The 19,816-nt window shown below is 57.6% G+C and overlaps 1 protein-coding gene across 14 annotated transcripts in view; it reads left to right on the forward strand.

Annotated features, from left to right (window-relative positions):
- The window catches only part of BIN1 (bridging integrator 1), a 63,353-nt gene that overhangs the window by 24,114 nt on the left and 19,423 nt on the right, over nt 1-19,816 (forward strand). For 8 of the 14 annotated variants that reach the window (XM_006153699.3, XM_014589846.2, XM_006153701.3 and 5 more), the window contains exons 2-9: nt 8,926-9,006; nt 13,551-13,605; nt 13,718-13,812; nt 14,236-14,331; nt 15,148-15,255; nt 15,895-15,987; nt 19,271-19,356; nt 19,540-19,615. In XM_006153699.3, coding sequence (XP_006153761.1) covers nt 8,926-9,006; nt 13,551-13,605; nt 13,718-13,812; nt 14,236-14,331; nt 15,148-15,255; nt 15,895-15,987; nt 19,271-19,356; nt 19,540-19,615 — 690 coding nt within the window. Of the gene's footprint in view, nt 1-4,224; nt 4,321-8,925; nt 9,007-13,550; nt 13,606-13,717; nt 13,813-14,235; nt 14,332-15,147; nt 15,256-15,894; nt 15,988-19,270; nt 19,357-19,539; nt 19,616-19,816 lie in introns of those variants that run through there. The other 6 variants (XM_006153700.3, XM_006153704.3, XM_006153705.3 and 3 more) reach the window with 3 other exon arrangements.

Below are 19,816 nucleotides of genomic sequence, written 5' to 3' on the forward strand. Positions count from 1 at the left end.
TTCCCCCCCAAAAAAATTAAACCCCCCGCTTTAAAAAAAAAAAAAAAAAAAAAAAAAAAAAAAGGACTGATCACTATGTATGGGAGGCTACCCTGTCTCAGTTGGTCCATAAGGACCTGAAATTATTTTATTAGTTTTGGATTCTGGAGCAAAAATTCTAGCAAATTTAACATTTTCATGGACACTCTAAGTTGGCTGGGTCACAGTGAATTTCTCTTTACTGGTTACCCCTTTGGAACTCTGCAAGATAGAGCTTGACTCTTCCACATTCCATCCGCTGCCCCTCCTCCCAAGCATCTGTGTTCCCCAGTTTGGGAATCATGGGTTGAGTCTGGACTTTGGAATTGATCAGGTTTGGGGCCTTGGCTCTGAAACTCACTAGTTGAGTGACTTTTTGAGCCTCAGTTTCTTCATCTATAAAATGGGACTCACCTCAGTCTGGCCTGGTGACATGAGCCCAACTGTGAGGGGTGTCAAGAAAGGCAGCCTCCCCTTGAGTTGGGTCCCTGGACTGGAGGCTCTCTGGGGTCTTCCTTGCCCTGGGAGTGTTGTGGAGCTTTAGGGGAGGCTGGTGCAGCGGCCTCTGTGGACAAATGTGTGGCCGAATGTGGACACAGACAGGGACTGAGGCCGAATGTGGACACAGCCAGAGGCCCTGGGTGTTTGTTGGGCAGGAGGGGAGCTGGAGTGGGAAGTTCTTTCCCCTCTGCTCCAGGCCTCTGGCTGCCCTGGCTCACCGTGTTTCCTTTCTCTGGTTTCTCTCCAATTGCCATCCTCATTCTGGCTCCTTCCCTCTGCCACTTGCCTGGCTCCTAGCTGCTTCCTGGCTCTTGCCATCTTCTGTGCCTTTGGGGAGACTAATGGCCATGGGCAGGAAGCATCCCTTAATCTGGGGTGCCTGCAGGGTGCACAGGTGGCTCTGAATTTGTTGGGAGGGAGCTGACTGGGAGCATTCTTGCCTCCTGGGGATGGATGCCTTCAGGCCCTTGCCCAAGGGCTGCATCTCAGCACTTACCTGTTTTAAAAGCCCACCTACCCTTGGGGAGTTGGAAGGGCAGCCTGTGGAGCCATCTGCTGGGGAGGGTTAGCAGCAGGGTTTGTTGTGGATTCTCTGATATAAGTTCTACACTTGGTTTCCAGGACTGAGCTCCATGGCGCCTGGGCTTGCTGCCAGCAGGAACCTGGGCTGCTCCTCCCTGTGGAGGTCCAAGCTGGGACCGGTGCAGGCCCAGGGTGCAGTGGCCTGCAGCCTTCTCGTTCTAGACCCCTTACCTTGGTCATTGGGTGTGGTGGCAGCTCTGGGTCTACTGACCAGGCCTAAGGTCACCAGTAGAATCTTAGCCTCTGATCAACACTGCCACTCTGAAGGGGTGGGTTACCAACGCCCAGGACACCCAGCCTAACCCCACCTGCTCAGTCACTGATGTGAGCAGCTCATGGGTCTGTGGCCTTGGCCAGAACACGCTGATGGAACCGGAGGCAGCAGCAGGGCTGTCAGTCTGTCTCGCTTCCCACAGCAGACAGGGCTGAGGGCACTTGTTCATGGCTGCCACAAAGCCACAGAGTGCTGGCTCTGCTCCTTCGTGGTGGGGGCCAGATCCCTGAGTCTCAGCCTTTCTTTACCTCTGCAGAGGGGTAAAGGCTCAGCCTCGGTGACACAGGCGGTCACTTACTGATTGGCTGTGCTGGAAGTCACGTGGTCAGCCTTAGGTACAAATCCCCCAGACACTGGAATGCTCTGGACACATACGTGTCCAAGATCCTGAGGAACTGGAAGACTGGGGAAGGGGATTACAGCATCAAGACTGGGGCCCTGTTGAGGGTGTCTCTGTCTCTTTCTCTCTTTTTTTAAGAGAGTTTTTTTTTCCTAAGGTGTGTGTGCTTGCTGGAGAGACAGAGGGAGACAGAGAGACAGAAAGCAAGAAATCACCCACTAGGAGGAATGGCCACACCACAATCCCTTCTCCTCTTGGGATTTTGAGCATGCACACACATATGCCTGGCATGAGTTTTAAGCTGCCGGGTCCGGAACTCAAACCGCAGTCAATGACGTGGAAGTCCAGTGATGTAATTATTATGCCATTTGCTGATCCCAAGGGTGTCTTTCTCTTTCTCTCTGTCACACACGTATGTCCTGTCTCTCTTATGAGAGAAATAAACTTAAAAGTACAGCAGGGGTAATAATCTGTAACTCAAGGCCTAATAAAAAGATTAAACGCCTAAGAGCAGGGGCATCCAGTAGCAGTGAGCACACCTCCCTGCCAGAGGGAGCCAGGGCCGCCTGGAGAAGTGGCTGGTTCTAGGGCTGGGAAGAAACGTACTGGCTGAGCCCGAAGCATCGTGGGATACCAGAAAGGAACAAAGTGCTCAAAGACGGAAAGTGGACATGTGTTCAGGCTCCTGCTGCCACATTTGGGACATTTGAACATCCAAAAGAATAATGGGGGCTGGACTCATGAGGGAGATCCTGAGTTCTCATCCTGGGACCTCCCTGAACATGCCGCGTGGGTGTGTGTGCTTGAGCCTGCCATCTGGGCTGGCTGAGGCTGGGGGTGGCTTGCTTGTCTGTGCTGTGGCCTGTCTCTCTGTCTCTGTCTCTCTCCTGTAAGAAATAAATATACTTCAGAGAATATTGATGGGGAGCAGATTATAACACATTGGATGTAGAATGAAGGCACGCGTTTTTAGTGGCACCCTTACTGCTCTTCCTGCAAAGGTACGATCGAGGGTACTCTTCTCTGTGGAATGCCAGGCCTCGCAGGAGAGACTGGGTGACTGGATTCTGGCAAAGGGACTGGCGCAGCGTCCCTTAGACTTCCATGTGTGCACCGTGCACCAGGGAGACTCGGAATGCACAGCCCGGTCCAACGGGGCACAGTGGAGCTGAATCCTCCTCTCTACCAGGCTCAGATGCCTGTGGTGCTGCTGGCCCAGGGACCCCTTTTGAGTAGCAGAGTGTTAATGGATGCTAAAGACACAAGGGGAACATTCTGGCCTTGGGTGTTCATGCAGACAGTGATCACCCTGCAGATGCTTAATTATTGTGAAGAGCCACCTTATCTCGGAGAGCTCTGCAAACATGACTCAGACCAAGTGGTCAGGCGTAGCTCATCCTTACAGAGTGGCAGTTACTTGTCTGTCCACAGGGCAGGGAGGTGCCTGCTGCAGCCAGGAGACAGGCCTGTGGATCTAGGGTTTGAGTTGGGTGAGGAGGGGGTTGGGAGACTGGGGGACCTGGGACAGTAAGGGTCTGCTGGTATCCTTAGGCCAGGGCTCCCCTACTTTGGGGGATTCAAGACTCCCCTTGCACACCTTCCTGGCGACACTGGGAGGCAGGAGGGCCCTTTCCCTGCGTGGGCACCCACCGCTGCCTGGTCACATGACTATTTTAGTCTATTTTCTGTAACTACAGACTGAGTAAAGGTCTGTTTATTTCACGGTTTGGAGGTCCCAGGCCGAGGGTCCGCATCTGGGGAAGGCCTCGCTGGTAGGACTCGCTCGCTGCAGAGACCTGATGGCTCAGAGCATCACATGGGAAGAGGGCGAGCATCCCTCTTCTTGTAAAGCCACCAGGAATCAATCATGGGCCCCACCCTGCTGACCTTATTGAATCTTAGTCACTCCCCAAAGGCCCCACCCTTTAACACCATAATTGGATTAAGTTTCTGTTCCGCTTAATCTCACAATAGCCACCAAATTCCAACACGGACATTTTGGGGCCACATTCAAACCATAGCACAGATCCTAGCCTCGGTGCAGGCTTGTCCTCTGCCGCCCTGGGCATCTTTGGCCATAGCCCTGCAAGGCCTGAGCTGTCCTCCTGCCCTCCTGCCTTTCCGGGATGGCCCATGAGCACCAGGACAGAAGGACCAGGAAGACGTAGGAGGCTGGCGGTGCCTGGTCCGACGGGCCTGAGCTGTGTGTGGGCAGGCATGTGGGGAAAGAGGAACAGGAGAGGTTCTCAGAGAGGACCCTGGTGCCAGAGAGCCAGCCCAAACCCAGAGCAGGTGGGCAGCTGGGCACGGGGTCCCCTCACTTTCTTCTCTTAGAGTTTCCTCAGTACAGGACCCAGGGAAAACCTGGCTGGTGCCTCCTGCCATCTTTCTGCCCTCCTGCCTGTCTGCCTGAGAGCCTGGGTGTAGGGGTGTGAGGGTGCGAGGGTGCAAAAGCGTGCATCCTGTCGCTGTGGCCCCCAACCGCAGGCCCTGCTGGGAGGAAGAAGCGAGGTGGAGACACCCTGCCTGCCGGGCGGGGCTTACTGCATCCTGTGACCCTTCCTGAGGCGGCAGCTGGGCAGGTGCTGGGGAGATGATGAGAAAGGTAAAGGCCACTGTTCGCTGGGCTCTCAGCAGCTGGGTGGTGGGAGGGAGGTGTGCTAGGTGAGGCTCCCGTTTTGTGCATGTGTGAGTGTGTGTGTGTAGGAATGGGTGCTGCCCCCCACCCCGAGTGAAGGGTGGGGTGGGCTCAGTCTCAGCTGGCCCTGGTGAGAAGCCCGCTGTGGGAGCCAGCAGCCCAGAACCCAAATCAGGGCTGACTGGGAGGGTGGCTCGGGCCCTGGGTTCTAGACAGTGCTTGTCCCCGCCATGCCATGTCATGCACACTGGGCGTGTGCCCCCAGAAGCGCAGGGGCCCGGCCACTCCCTGGGGCCGAGGGAAGAGCAGAGACCCAGGACGGTGCACCAAGCCCAGAGCTCAGTCTGGGGCACCCACACAGCCTGGCTGGCGTGGCTGAGGAACGTGCACAGCCGTGCCTCTCCACAGTCCCTGCCAGTCCTGACTGGCTGCGTGGGGCTGTGTGTCCAGCTTGATCTGTGCTCACTGGCCATCTGTCGTGGAGGTGATCCCACTGACGTGTGAGGAGGCAGTGCTTGGTGTCTGAAGGGCTGTGGTGGCAGGCGGCAGCCTGGCATTCGGTGGCTGTGCCCCTACTTTAAGGGAGACATGCCTGTGGGGGCTACACCAGGGGACTCACTGTGCTCTGGGCTTGCCTGTCCCCTGGGCTGAGGGACCTGACTCCAGACCTCCTGCTGCTGCAGGGCGCTGGGACGAAGGCTGCAGCCAGGAGACTGGGATCCCCTTCCTCCCACAGCAGCACCTGCTGACTCTGAGCGCCCAGCTCTCCTGGGGAGGACAGGATGGTGTGGGCCCCCTGCCTTTCACAGCCCCTGCTCCTGAGCTGGAGTGGGCAGCCTCTGTTGCCTCCCACCCCCTAACCTCACTCTCCAGCTCCACTCTCACCAGGCTCTGGCTGAGGATGTGGTGAGAGGAAGCTCTGATAGGAGGTGACAAGTGCGGCACTGATAAGGCTTCCTGGACTGTTAGGCCAGGAGCCTCCCCCTCCTATTCCTGGACTGCCTGTGTTAGCACGAGGTTTGCGCCTGTGTCCCCTCCTCTCATTATCAAAGGCTCCCCTTTGTTGATTAAAAGTGAGGCCTGCATGGTTAAGTGTGTGGTGAGTGTGAGTGGTGCGGCCTGCGACTCCCCATCAAACGCAGCCCTCAGCACGAATCCCAAGCCTGTGCCTCCAGGCCCTTTTCCTCACTCAGTTCCTGCTCATTCTTCAAAATGCCGCTCAGTCTAGGCCCCTTCTGGACACCCAGAGGCTCCTGTATCCCTTGGTGGTCTGCCTGTGAGTTTGACACAGGGAGGCCCCACCACCAGTTGTGTGTGAAATAGATGGGATGGAGGACTTGTGTCCCCAAGGCCACAGCCTTGGCTGCAGCTTCCCCAGGCAAGTGGAGGGCTCTGAGTATGAGTGACAGTGGGTGAGTGTGTGGGTGCGTGTGAGAGATGTGTGCAGATGCATGTCTGCCAGGTACTGGTGGGGCTGCAGAGGGCCTCCTTGTGTCCTGCCCACCCCCCGGGATGGGGATGGATTCTGATTGGGCTGAACAGGTTTTAGGTGCCAGGGAAGGGAGCAGCCCTGGCCTGGGCCTGGGGGGCCTGGGCAGAAAGCCCTTTTCTAGCAGCGAGGGTGTGGTGGAAGTCTCAGTCATGGAGGGTGGGACTAGGAAGGTGACAAGGAGGTGGTAGGATTTTGTCCTAGTCCCTGACTGGGCAGGTCGTGTCCAGTTTGTTTTTCCCTCTAGTGACCGCACTGGGAGCTCCTTGACAAGGGCCCCAGGCTGCGCACTCTTGTTCTCTCACTGAAGTGGGGTTGGTACAGTGAGGAGCCAACGGCATGGCCAGCGTCGGCTTACTGGCCACCTCCCCAAGCCTTGGCCACACTATGGTCACTGTTATTACTCCTGTTTCAGAAGGGAGGACGCTGAGACCTTGAGAGGTTTAGAAGCTAGCCCTAGGCCACACAGCTTGTGCTTGTCACCCTCCCCACACTTTGGGCTGAGTGCTTTCTGTGTATAGCCTTCCCATTTTGTGAAGCAGGCTGAGGCTGAAAGGTGGGGTGTTTTTTCCCAAGGCCAAATCTCTGCCCTTGAAGCCCAGGGGTCAGAGGAGAGCCAGTGGCCACTGAGAATGTCTATGCATCTATCCTGTGCCTAGCCCTATGCAGGAGCTAGGGACACAGAGAGGACCATGACACCATCCCTGGCTTTAAGCTAGTCCTGTGGGTGGGGAGTGAGGCAGGCACTCAGCCTGTCACATGGCAATGGGGAGAGTAGGTCTCAGGCCTGAAGTGATACTGAATTTAAAGGAGGGAAAGTCAGGGAGCACTTTACAGAGACATTGTCACCTGAGTGAGGTTTTCAAGGACACATAAGAGCTTGTAATGTGCACGAACAGTGTGCACGGGCATGACTTCTGTCTGGCGTCTTGCAATGTATCCGTCTGGAGTGGGATGAGAGTTGGTACGTCAGCTCTGTGAAGCTGCTGTGAGAGACTGTGAGGAATTGTCATTGTTGAATCCTATGGGCTAGGTGCTGCTCCGCATCTGACATACAGGGTCCTTGCCTCCCTGTGCCCACTGGCCCCCTCTGCCTGCCACTCTTAACTGCCCTTGCCATCTTCTGTGATCTCTAGCTGCCGGAACAATTCAAAGTTCCCTGGGGATATGTATTGCCTCTTTGGTCTCCTGGCCTAGGCTATAAGATCACCCCTCTGTCTGAGCTGTCACCTCCCCCAGGAAGTTTGCCCTGACTGCCCAGACTGGATGGGATACTCACCCTGACCTTCCATAGCCCCGTGTCCTTCCACTGTCTTGGGACCAGGGCCCTTCTCTGATTCACCCTTGCAGTCCCGGAAGAGGTGCCCAAGGCAGGGGATAGAGCAGGCAGTTGGTGAGAGACAGCAAGAGGGGCTGCCTTGCTGGGCTCCTGGGCTGGGAAAGTACAGCAGGCAGCTCAGGCTCTGCAAGGACCAAGCAGGGGTGGCTCTGGTCTTGGGCCCTGGGTGGGCAAAGCTGAGGTTCTAGGCCCCTCAGTCTTTACAGGGAGGACATATCAGAGGACATGCTGGCGGTGACCTGCTGGCCTCAGGTGGCCACTGGGCCCTTTTTTCTCTTATGCCACAATCCCCACTGTTTATGTCTCATTCTTGGGTTTTGGCCGTTGCCTTTGGAGACAGTCCTGCTGACCTGTTGGTGGTGTCCTTTTTTCTTAGTATGGTGGGGAGTGCCAGCATCTTCCTCACTCCACAGCCCCACCTCCACTCTGCCTCGGCATCCCCTTGTGTCTCTTTCTGCATCCCCTACTCTCTGCCTCTCTTCTCTTCCCCCCTGCTACCTTCCCATCTCCCCTTCAGAGGGAGCCTGGGGGTTGGAGGGAGCAGGGCCAGAGAGAGAACCCGGGGAAGGCCTGGTGAGCCGACCCTTCAGGTAAGGGCTTCCCCTGGCCTGCTCCAGCTCCCTCCTCCCAGCCCGGGACTCCCTCTCTGTCTTGACCCACTCACCCCTCACTGCTTCTCCACATAGCTGCAGAGGGACAGCTGGGACACACTAGATGGGGGCTCCTCTGAGAGTGCCAGGTGGGAGCAGAGTGTGTGGCTGAGCTCATGTGTGTGCCCGTGTATGCCTGTGTGTGTGTATGAACACACAGTGGATCAGTGTGTATGAGTGTGAATGCCCAGGGTCTGGTCTGGCATGGCCTGCTGGACTGTGCCTAGAGCTGGTCACGCCGACTCTGAGTGACCCCTGGAGTGCCCTCCTGGAATGGTGACTTGCCAGCTCAGCGTACTCTGGGCTATTCTGGGCCTTGGGCCCAGGAAATGGAGTCACGTAGGGAGGTGGGCCTTCTCTGCCTGGCCCCTCTCCTGTTGAGCCTACTTTTGAGCTACCCAGGTGGGAGGAGCATCTGAGGGTACAGTTTGATCAGCACATAGGGGTCCCCGCCCCTTCTGCTGCCTTTGAAGCCTGTCCTAAGCGCCACTCTCGGTTAGTGCTTGGGCCCTGGTAGACCCGGGTAGAGGTGGGGTGGCTTGGGACCAGATGGACTCAGTCCTGCTGTGGCGACCACAGTGCTGTGAGACCGCAGGACGGTCCCAGTGCCCTGGGCTGGGCGATACTGACCTCCCAGATCTGCGCTGTGGTACCGATGACTGGGCGCTCTCGGGTTGGCCCCTGGGCTAGTCTGCTCTGTTGCTGCTAGCAGAAGACACCTGCCTGGAACTGGGCGATCTGTAGGAGTAGACGTTTGTTTGGCTCTATGGTTCAGAGGTGCAAGGTCCAAGGGTGCATCTGGTGAGGCTCTTCTGGCTGCAGCAGATGGTGGAGGGCAGGAGACTGTAGGTCTGTGTCCACGTCTCTGTCTGGTCTCACCTCCTCTCCTTATAACCCACTCGGAATCACGTCTGGGGGCCTCGCCCTGATGACCTTAATCCTGATCTCCCAGAGGGCCCACCTTTGGATTAAGTTCTCACCTTCTTAATCCCATCATAGCTGAATCTGGATGTATGAGTTCTGGGGGACATGCAAACCATGGCAGCCACCCTCCTTCTCAGGTAACACTCTTCCTTCTCTCTCTCCCTTGGCAGGTCCTCCAGAAACTGGGGAAGGCAGATGAGACAAAAGATGAGCAGTTCGAACAGTGTGTCCAGAATTTCAACAAGCAGCTGGTGAGTGTGGGTGGCCCTTGGCCTCAGGGAGCTTGTGAAAGCGGAATGGTTGCTGCCAGGTGGGAAATGGCAAGAGCCAAACTTGTGGAGTAGGGAGCTCGGAAGTGGGAAAGCAGTGTGGCTGGCAGTCTCTGAGGACTTCTTGGAGGAAAAAGCACTGGCACTGAGCGCGAATGCTGAGAAAGAACAGGGTTGGGGTGTTCTTTAGGTTTAAAATAAGATGTTGAAAGGGTGGTGGGCCAGCAATAGGTTGTGCCTAGATGGCAGGACCTTGCACATCAAGGCAAGCGGGAGCCGCAGAAGCAAGTGGGAGTTGGAGTGTGGCGTCTAGGGGTTAGTGTAGATTTGATGTGGGCACCTGCTGAGTGGGATGGTGCCTCGCTCCTGGTGTGGCAGGCTCTGGGCTGGGCCAGCTGTAGATGGCTCATGGATGCCTCCCAATAGCCCTACAAGGCATCTCATTGTTCCGTTTTGTAGATGAAGCAGCGGAGGCTCAGAGAAGTTGGGTAATTTGCTCAAGGCTGTCCAGCTTTGAAAGTGGATTCAGACCCATACCTGTCTAGTTTTAAAGTCTGAAGGGGACTTCCCGGGCATCCATAGCAAGGCCCATTATAGGCCATGACCAATGACAGAAAGGGCTAGTCCTGTTGGCAGCCTGCAGGCAGCGCTTAGATACAAGGAAGGCCACCCTGACTGCAGCCCTCAGCTGCCCCTAAAACTTTCCCCCCAGAGACCGCTGAGTGCAGGACGGGCCATTTCTGTGGCTATATCTGAGGATAGCGGAAGAGGGAACTAAGATAACCCTGGCAATCGCTCTCTCCTGGAGGAGGCCTCAGTTGCAGGAAGGGAGGAAGAGCTGGACCACATCTCTGTGGCTTCTGTGGGCCAGCCCAGCGAGTGACAAATTGGATGGAGGCCAGAGGAGGAGCCTCAGGAATGGAACTGGCCATGGGGAGTGAGCTCAGGGTGGGGGCTGGGAGCAGCTGGGAGGAAGCCAGGGAGATTCTGGGAGGAGGGAAGCATTCTGGGATAGGGTTGGGGCATTCTGGGATATTGTCAGGAGTATTCTTGGTCAGGCCAAGGATAGGGTCAGGAAACATTCTGGGATGGGGCTGGGGAACATTCTGGTAGCACCAGGAGCATTCTGAGAGAGGACCTGGGAGCAGCTGGGAGAGGATTGGGAAAAGCCCCGCTGCAGGTCCACCCTGGCCTGAGAGAGGGGCTCAGCTGGGGGCTCCCTCGGCCGGGTATAGGAGCCACTATGGCTTGTCTCCCCAGGCCAGTAATGGGAGGTGTTTCAAGGCTCACATAGGCCCCGAAGCAGGGCTATCTACCTCTGAGGCCCTCTTGAACTTTAGCTTTCTCTCCTGCACAATGTAGGCCATGAAACCTGAAGTCTTAGCTCCTCAGTCTGTCTGCTGGAAGCCCTCCTGAGCCCACTGGGCACTGGTCACAGGAACTTTCTCTGCGCTGAGAGACCTTGGAGGGCTCTCTTGGCCTTCCACTCACAGAGGCTTGCCATCCCAACTCAGGCCCTCCTGGAAGCCATTAGGGTTCTTGCAGGTCAGCTACACGCTTACCCCTAAGGGCAACCTGTAACCTGTAGGACTCCAAGGTTCACCATTACTGCCTGTCACTGAGGTGGGGCAGGTCTGATTCCTTCTTGTCCTAGGTTCCATCTCAGGCTCTACTTGAAGTGGGCATCCCTGGCCATTGAGTGAAAATTGAGTCCCTGGCATTAATTGCTAAGGAGCAAGAATCAGAGCTGGAGCTAGAGGGGGTCCATGAAGGAAGTGATGTTCTGATCCCCAACACCCCATGGGATGATGGGGGTGTGAGTCTTTGGGCCACTGGTGGGACTAAAGTGGAGAGAGGTGCAGCAGGGGCGTGGGGCTACTGACTGAGTCTAGCTCCCCCAGAGCTGACCAGGCCTGTTGACCTCCAAGGCCTAGAGCTGAAGGTTGGGGTGGGCAGTGGCTCCGGTGGGCTATGATTAGAACCCTGGATCTCCAGAACACTGGTTTGCAGACACCCTGTTTGGGGGCTGAGGGAGTCCATTGGGAGTGAACACATGCAACTCTTTGCACTGGCCTGGGCACTGCCCTGCAAAGGCAGCTGGATTGGGCCCAGGGTAGGGAGGGCTGGGTCCTCCCTGGGGAGGCTAGCCCGGGGCGGCCCCTTGCACATCTGTGTGCCACGTGCCCGCTCACAGCCCGGCGTTGTTTGAGAAGCACAAGGGACCCTGGTACGGCCTGAAGCCTGGGTGTATGCAGCAGCCAGGCCTGTGGGGGATCCCTTGCTGGGACACAGTGTAGGGACAGGTGCTGAGGGATAGAGTGGAGGCAGGAGGTGTGGCTAGGGTGATGGGGCTTTGGTAGGGAGAGAGGCTGGGTCTGGAATATTCTGTGACATCATATCACGAACATGTTTTAATCCTCATCTGAACCCACAGAGCATGTCATTGTTAAGATGAGGGAGGCTGTGTCTGGAGTGGGCTGGACCCTTCCTCATTCCCCACTCCCTGATGGGATTCCAGAGTCTGAGGCTTGTGCATTGGGCTTTTATGTCTTCATTTAATCTTTAATCAGCGAGTCTCCAATGTTATGTTCCTACGGATTTTGTTGGGCCAGAGTTTTCTACTATACTCTTAGGGGACTGAAGGCATTTGAGAGAGGGTTTTCACCTCTTACTGCTTTGTATTACTTACCATCTTGTGTGCCACTCTCAGTCCTTCCCTGCTGTTGTCCCCACTGCAATGTGGAAGTGGTCATCGCAAAAAATAGGAGGATCCCTGGGATCTGCGGGGACCATATTGTTACCAGATACTCAGCAAGCTGCAGACTGAGAGCCTGAGCCACGGAGGGCCTCGGTGACTCAGCGCAAGTTGCTCACCCTCTCAGCTTCTGTGTTCCTTGTGTGGGGACAGTGGAGTTGAGAGGACGGTGCATGGAACGTGCCTGTTCCCGTGGGCAGCTGGTGCACGGAGCTCGGTGGGCTCTGCCTTGTACAATACCTCTGTGATATTGAGAAGAGGGAGGAAGGACTGGCCTCTGCTGTGGGGGTAGGGCCTGTTTAGGGACACGTCAGTGGGCTGAGTGTGTGGGGAGTGGGGGGTGAGCTGGTGAAGGCGGCAGGTCCCTGTTTACTTCACCTGGAGACTGACTTCTGGCTCGTGGCCAGGCTGGGGCCTGCAGGGGTGCTGGGTCTCCTGGGACCACAGCCAACTGCCGAGTCTGTCTCCTTACTGTCCCCTCCAGGGCAAGGGGATCTAGAATGTGGGTGTCTTGGTGGCATGGGTTGGGCAGCAGGGCCGCTGGGGAGGTGGCTTTTCCCTGGGCAGGGCAGCCTTAGCACCACTGCCCTCCTGTCTGCTCTCTGCTTCACATTCTGGTCCTCAGGGTGCACCCCTCTCCTGAGCCGGCCTTCAAGGCTCTGGGCACTGGCCTGGCTTCCTCAAGTCACTCCCTGAGCACCTGCTGTGTGCCAGGAGGGATCATTCACGCCATTGATGAAGGAGAGTGAGGCTCAGAGATGCCCACTGACTAGCTCAGGGCTGCATGTCTAGTTAGAATCAGAGCTGGGTCTGTGTGGCCTCAAAGCCCATGTATGCTTCTCCCTCTTTTCTCTTGGCTTCTAGAAACATCAGCAGCTCACTGCTGGTGGTCTTGGACCTTGTGCAGGATTTCTCTCTTGTTTACTCCACTTAGTACCTGGAGCTCAGCTTTTCTGCTCCTACCTTCTGTGGTATTGACAGCTCTAAAGGACCTAGGCCTGGCATGTGGTTCTACCCTCTGTGGGTCTTGGTGTTCCAGGAAGGCCCCAGGGTTGCTCTCCCAGCTCAGGGAGCTTCACAATCTTCCCACCCCCTCTTCAGCCTTTCCCTCCTCTTCCTACATCCCCCCTCTCAGCTGGGCCAGTGACCTCAGAGTCCTGGACATAACCCCCCACTTCTGTACCCCTGTTGATGCCATCTGCTTTGGAGGACTCCTCTCCCCAGAGGTCCATCCTGCAGCCATTAGAGCCCTCCTGTTCCCATGAAGGCTGTCTTTACATCCCATTCCCTGGCACAGAGCTGCGGGAGCCCTCTGTTTCTGGACATGCAGAACGAGGGGCCCGTTGGTCAAGCACCCGTCCTGCCCGTGCTCCTGTACTCATTGGCCACTTGTCCACAGGTGTCTGAAGGCAGGTCTGCCCGTGCAGTCCCGTAGTGCACGTGTGCTGTGCCAAGCGGGTGTCATTCAGTTGTGCCCCCTGTGTGTCCTCCAGGGCACAGGGTCTCTGTTCTGCTTTCTGCACAGGTCTGGAAACGGTGCCTGGAACAGGCAGGCTCTGACAGACACGTGCCAGTGTCGCTGTGACAAGGGCTGTCGAGGCAGGGATGGGGCCAGGAATGCAGTGCTGCGTTTCTAGTAAGGGACATTAAGGGTGTAGCTGCCATCCTCTCAGCTCATCAGGAGGGCACCTGGCCATCCATGTGGATTGATGGGGAAGAGAGAATCAGGGACCTGGTGCCCTAGCCCTGACCTGGACCTTGTCTTTTGCAGACTGAGGGTACCCGGCTGCAGAAGGACCTCCGGACCTACCTGGCCTCTGTCAAAGGTAAGAGGCGTATAGAGCAGACCCGGCTCGCATGCAGCTGGGGGGTGCAGGGCTGGGAGGGGCAGCAGGCCTGGGATGCTATGGGGGCCACATGCCTCTCTCTGCCCCACAGCCATGCACGAGGCCTCCAAGAAGCTGAGCGAGTGTCTGCAGGAAGTGTACGAGCCCGACTGGCCCGGCAGGGATGAGGCAAACAAGATCGCAGAGGTGAGGGGGGCTGGTGGCCTTGGCCCTTCTGCCCTTTCCAGGGGGCCATTATGGCCTCTGCTACTGTCTCCCCTCTCAGCTGGGACAAGCCCTTCTGGCTCTCGGGCGCATCGCCTTCCCTTTCCTGATATGCCCTCATTTTCGGTGTGTCAGATGATGCGCTGTGGCCAGCCCTCATCTGGGTTATGGCTCGTAGCTCCCAAAGCCTGCTTGCTACCCACCAGCCCTGAGTGTATCTGATCCTCATGGTGACCTCACAAGAGGCTACAGGGCAGGAGTTATTACCCATTTTACAGATGGGGAAACCGAAGCTCTGACAAACCACCAAGTTGCCATGTGACAGGCCGGGCTGCCCCACGGTCCCTGGGAGGTGAGTCCTGGGGTCCCTCTGGTGGCACACTCTCGTGCTCTTGCCTGTTCCAGAACAATGACCTGCTGTGGATGGATTACCACCAGAAGCTGGTGGACCAGGCGCTGCTGACTATGGACACATACCTGGGCCAGTTTCCTGACATCAAGGTGAGAGGCCCTTGGCTGCCTGTGTAGGGGGCTGGACAGAGGACACGGCCCCGGGGGTGTGGCCAGAGCTGGCTCAGGTGTGGATGTGACTGCCCTGGAGGCAGGTACCCTGGCCTGGTGTGTTATCCTTCCAGGGCTGCTCCCTCAGCAGCCAGCCCATCAGCCTCTGCTCCCCAGACCTGGGCCTTCCTGGCCATGGACGAACACCACGGTGCATTCACAGGTGTGGCGTGTCTGTGGTGTGGTGCATGATTGTGCGAGGGTGTGTGCACAGAGGTGTACCTGTCTCCTGTCATCTGGGTATATTTCTGTGATAGTGTGTTCAGAAGTTGCTGGCTGTGCCAGGCCCAGGTGTGTGCTAGAAGTTTCAGGGAGCCAGGGTCTCTGCTGAGGTGAATGGGCCCCTGGATGCTGTGTTCTTGTAGGTAGGAGAGTGGCTAAGGTGTCACACCTGCTCCCCTTGGCGTCACACTCATACTGGCTCTGGGGGCCACCCAGTGCAGATGCCTCTGGCTCTCTTGGACTGCTGGCGAGAAGTCAGGCCTAGGGGATATCTTGGAGGGGCTTGGGGCCCAGCCAAGGAGGAGGCTCAGTGGCAGAGCTGGCCAGGGGGTCCTGCCAGCTGGATTTGTGCTGCTAGGGACAGGTCTAGCACAGGTCCAGCTGCCATGAAGGCTGTGGTCCCTGCCACCCGGGGCTGGAGCCACAAGGGCTCAGGCATGCCTGGGAGCGGTCTCTGCCCTGGGCCCAGCAGTGACGAGCATCTCAGCAAGGCCCCAGGCCCTGTTCAGCCACTCTCTCTCCCTTGGTCCCCAGTCACGCATCGCCAAGCGGGGACGGAAGCTGGTGGACTACGACAGTGCCCGGCACCATTTTGAGTCCCTTCAAACCGCCAAAAAGAAGGATGAAGCCAAAATTGCCAAGGTAAGGTCTGTGGGGTGGGGTCGGGGGTGTCTGCAGGGGCTGGGGTAGGGTGGGATGTCCAATCCCCCCTGGGAGGAGCAGGGTGGAGGAATAGCAGAGGTTGCACATGGGTGGTGGTGGGCACTGGGCCCTGGCCCCTTTCTGGCCCCTCCTGTCTGCTCTGAGGCCACTTTCCAGATGAGAATAGGCCTGGCTTGTGTTTCACTGGGATGGTGCCGCCCTGCCTGGCGTGCTCTGAGTGGAATTCTGTCACAAGATCCGATGTGACCCTGTCTGGCCAAGATGAGCTGGTCGGCCTGGGGCTGGCCACATGGTGAGGGGCCAAGGGTGGGACTCTCCTACCCTGAGGCAGGACTGTGCTTGCTGGGCCCCTCCTTCACTGCTAACCACTGTCATGTTTTGCCTTTGCAGTTGGAGCCTCCCCCCAGCCCCCCAAACCCTGGCGGTCCCTAGGGCTCCCTTTGGTTCTGTCTGCCTCTGGGCCTTATCTGCTGCTAGGCCCTGACTCCTGGAGGGGTGGCTGGCTTTTCTGTTGCTGCATTTGGGCATGTAGACTTGGTGTTTAATCTCTGTGTCTGTTTCTCTCTCCCACCTCCCTCCTGTCTCTCCACTCTCTTTTGCCTTGACCTACCCCCCTAGCCTGTCTCGCTGCTTGAGAAGGCCGCCCCCCAGTGGTGCCAAGGCAAACTGCAGGCTCATCTCGTAGCTCAAACTAACCTGCTCCGAAATCAGGTGACACTGGCTTCTAACCTTGCACGCGCTGGCGCCTTCCGGTCTATCTTCCTGTCCTCTTACTGAGCACCCGTTTGTCCAGCTGCCCTGTGCTGCCAGGGGCCAGGGAGTGCTCAGCGACTTCTGGGGTCAGGGGTGGGAGGCTGGGCTGGTGGCTGGGAGCTGCAGTTGGGTAAAGAGTTTTCAAATGCCTCTGTAGGAAGTGGTACATTTCACTTCCTGCTTTAGAGGTCAAGGGGTTCTGGTTAATCCAGGCTGGGGGCCCATGTGTGTCCGCTGTTCCCAGGTCTGTGGTCATTCCAAGACTCCTCTGAAACCCCAGTGTCTCAAATATTCAGAAAGGCCTTTTGGCCATTTATCCTCTGAGAGGGCTCCAGGGGAGGGAGGCTCCTGCCCTGGCATGTGCTGTCCTTCATGCCTCATAAGAACTCTGCAGTTTTCCTGAGGAAGACCTTCCCAGAGAGGCAGTCTCTCACCCAGGGTTTGTCCTCTGTGGATCTCTTGGAGGGCAAATGATCAGTAGTAGGAAGTGCTTCTGGAAGAAAGCTTTTTGTAGAAAACTTCTGGGACATGCCACCATCCTGGCCATAGATCCCTTGCTCTGCTTGAACCCCCGTCATGGAACGGGCTGTGGTGTGGCCGGGGGGCTGTAAGTAATGCCCTGTGCGAGGTGGGCCATGTGTTTTATCTCCAGTGAAACGGAGGCACATTTCAGGTCAGGGAAGGCGCAGCCTGAGTGAGATTCCCATACCCCTTCGTAGTTGGGGTGTCGGGGGGATACAGACCTGACCCAGGAGGTTGGGTTTCTTTTGGGCAGCTGCCCCAGTAGCTTTTGGGCCACCTTCTGATTTCATCATCTTCACCCGCATGCGTTACCTGCCAGCGATGCGGAGAGCTGAGCTCAGCAGTGTTCGCTGCCTGGTTTCTTTAGGGTGAGGCTGTGGGCTGACTTGGAGGCACCTGGTAATTTGGTAGTTCAGTAGCTGATATCTTCATCCTGAGGTTGGGACTGGGGAAGACGTTCTGGGAGGTGGAAGGAGCAGGTCTGGATTGGGCTGTTGTGCCTGGAGGGAAGTGGGGATACTGACCCAGACTGGAGGTTCTGCAAAATGTTCCCTGAAACAGATGAAGCATTTTCATTGGGTGGGAGAAGCCCCCCTGGGATCTGTGGGCCTTGGGTGGGGCCTGGTCTGTTCCCTGCTTTCAGGCTCTTGGGGTGGGTGTGGTTGGGGATCATGTTGGGAGGGCTCCACCCACATCCTGGGGCACAGCAGGAGGGGCCGAAGTGCAGGATCACAACTGCAGTTGCTGGACCACAGATGTTTCGCCTTTCGGCCAGTTTGGCTTCCCTTTGGAATCCCATTTATGTTTGAGCAGCCCCCCCGCCCCCCACCCCACCTCGTGCCTGGCTGAGAGCTGGGGAGCTGTGGAGTTGCACGGGCAGCCGCAGGCTGGGAGCTGGGTCCATGGGAGCTCAGACCACCCTGCGGATGGACCTGACTTGGGGGAGATGTGCGTCCTCTCAAGGCTCTGCTCTGGGAGCTCGTCAGTTCTTGTGTCCCCTGAGCTAGGCCCGAGCTTCTCCACATAGTGAAGCAGGCTCCCCAAATCTGCCCCCGTCTATCAGCCATGGGTTACAAGGCCCCCAAACCCTGTCACTCATGTGCTTCTGAAAGAGCCAGAATATGAGGAATGTGACCTGAAGGGGATAAGACAGAGCTGCCCTGTGGCTGGGCCGCTAGTCTGTGTGAGCGAGGCTGCTGCCCGGAGGTGCCGCCCAGCTCTTGTCCCATAGTCCTCCCCTTCGCTGGTTTGGGAGTTAGGACCAATGCTGGCCAGGTGGGCAGTGGTAGCTGTATCCTCATGGAAAGGTGGTCTTGGTGGGCATGGGAGCTGAAGAGGTCCGGGTGGGTTCTTGTGGAGTGTGGGACTCGAGGCAGCCTCTCCACAGCGAGGCCAGAGCTTGCACAGTGGGCAGTGGCTGCTCACAGTGTCCGGGGAGTTGCTTATCTTGTGCATCCCACAGTCTGTCATAGGCAGCACCCCCTCCACCCCCGCATTGGCCCTGGGATGACCAGCCACAGCTTGGAGACAGAGGGACAGAGGAGGGCCAATATTCTCATCCCAGCCATGTGTAGGGGCTGAAGTCTCCCCAAATCTGACCCATTCCAAGAGAGACATGTGTTTCTAGATCGATGTGTCTTTTTCTCCCTATTCCAGCCTCAACTTTTTATGAACTTTTAAAAAGTCGGGGAAGAAACCTGGGCACTCTAGCGAGCGGCCACGGTGGCCCTTCTCTGGCCCTATCCCAGGTCACTGTAGAGGGCCAAGGAGGGCTGGTAGGCAGCCGGAGATGGGGGCTGATGACGCTGGACTGGTCGAGATGGCTGGCTGGGCTCGTTGCAATCTATCTGAACTTCGTGGCTATCTGCTAGGAGGAGGCTCCAGCCTGGCCTGAGAATGTGAGGCCCGCTGACGGGAAGCTTTCCCCTGGGCGGGGCCCTCACGTTCTTGGGCCCTGACTCAGACCCTGAATCCAAGTCACCCCCGAGTCACTATCCCAGCAGCCCCCTCCTGGGGTCTGTGACTCAACCCCTCCTGCCGCCCTTCCCATCACTGTCTGTGCTATGGTGCTTTAGCGCCACCTGCAGGAGGATGTGAGCAGCCCAGCGGGAGCGGGGCCAGCTCTGTAGCCACTGCTCTTTGGACCTACTTTTTCCTCCTTTACCCCCTGCCTCTTTGGAAGTGCCTCAGCTTCTACTTCTGGCCTCATTCTTGTGGGGACAGTCACAGGAGAGAGAGGAGTGGAAGGGAAGACATCCCAGGGAGGTGATAGGAAGGCTGGTGGCTGAGGCTGAGCAGGAGGTGGCCTTGAGAAAGGAGGGAACGCGTGGGGCTGCTGCTTAGCCTGAGGGCTTCATGTGGAAGGGGGCAGCCCCACTTGGCTGGTCTGGGGTCCGTCTCTAGCCCTTCCTGGTCCTGGCCCTCCTATTCACCCCTCCTGTCCTGCAGTCCCCAGCCCTCTTGGGCCACATAGGTGGCTCTCCCTTTGTCCCTTTGCAGCGGCTGCCTTGTCCCCCCCTCCCCAGCCTGTGCCTGGCTGCAGGGGCCCTGGGGGCTGCAGTGGGAGGTGGCTGGCTGTATCCAGCTCAGCTCCATCTTGCCCAATGGGTGGGGGTGCCTGAGGGTGGTCAGGTCTGAGGGTGGGCCTGGCCTGAGCTGGCCTGGGCTGGAGGGATAGACGCCTAGCACAGGGCCCAAAATGACCCATACTGCCCCCCAGGCTGAGGAGGAGCTCATCAAGGCCCAGAAGGTGTTTGAGGAGATGAACGTGGACCTGCAGGAGGAGCTGCCATCTCTGTGGAACAGGTGAGGCTGCAGGTGCCCGTGGGCCTGCCCAGAGCACAGTGCCCAGCCAGAGTGCCCGTCTGCAGTGCCTGTTGCCATCAGGGTTTGTGGCCCTGACGAAGTGTTTGTGGTCACACAGGTGGGTTCTGGGCAGCCTGGCCCGACCTGCCTGCTGACCTGGTCCTTCTCCCCTCCCTCTTGCAGCCGCGTGGGCTTCTACGTCAACACGTTTCAGAGCATTGCGGGCCTGGAGGAGAACTTCCACAAGGAGATGAGTAAGGTGGGCCCTGGTGACCCCGCTGTGGACCTTAGGGACTCAGGGTCATGCTTCACCCGAGCCAAGGAATAGAGTTGGAGGCATAGGAGGGGAAGGCCAAGTTTCCCTTTCCTGCTGGGGTTCAGCACATGCTGGTGAGCACAGTGGTCCTTCTGGACCCGGGGGGGGGGGGGGGGGGGCGTGCGGCGGCGTGTCCCCTCTGGG

This window comes from Tupaia chinensis, unplaced genomic scaffold, assembly GCF_000334495.1.
Source record: "Tupaia chinensis unplaced genomic scaffold, TupChi_1.0 Scaffold000386_1, whole genome shotgun sequence".
NCBI classification, from domain to species: domain Eukaryota; kingdom Metazoa; phylum Chordata; class Mammalia; order Scandentia; family Tupaiidae; genus Tupaia; species Tupaia belangeri.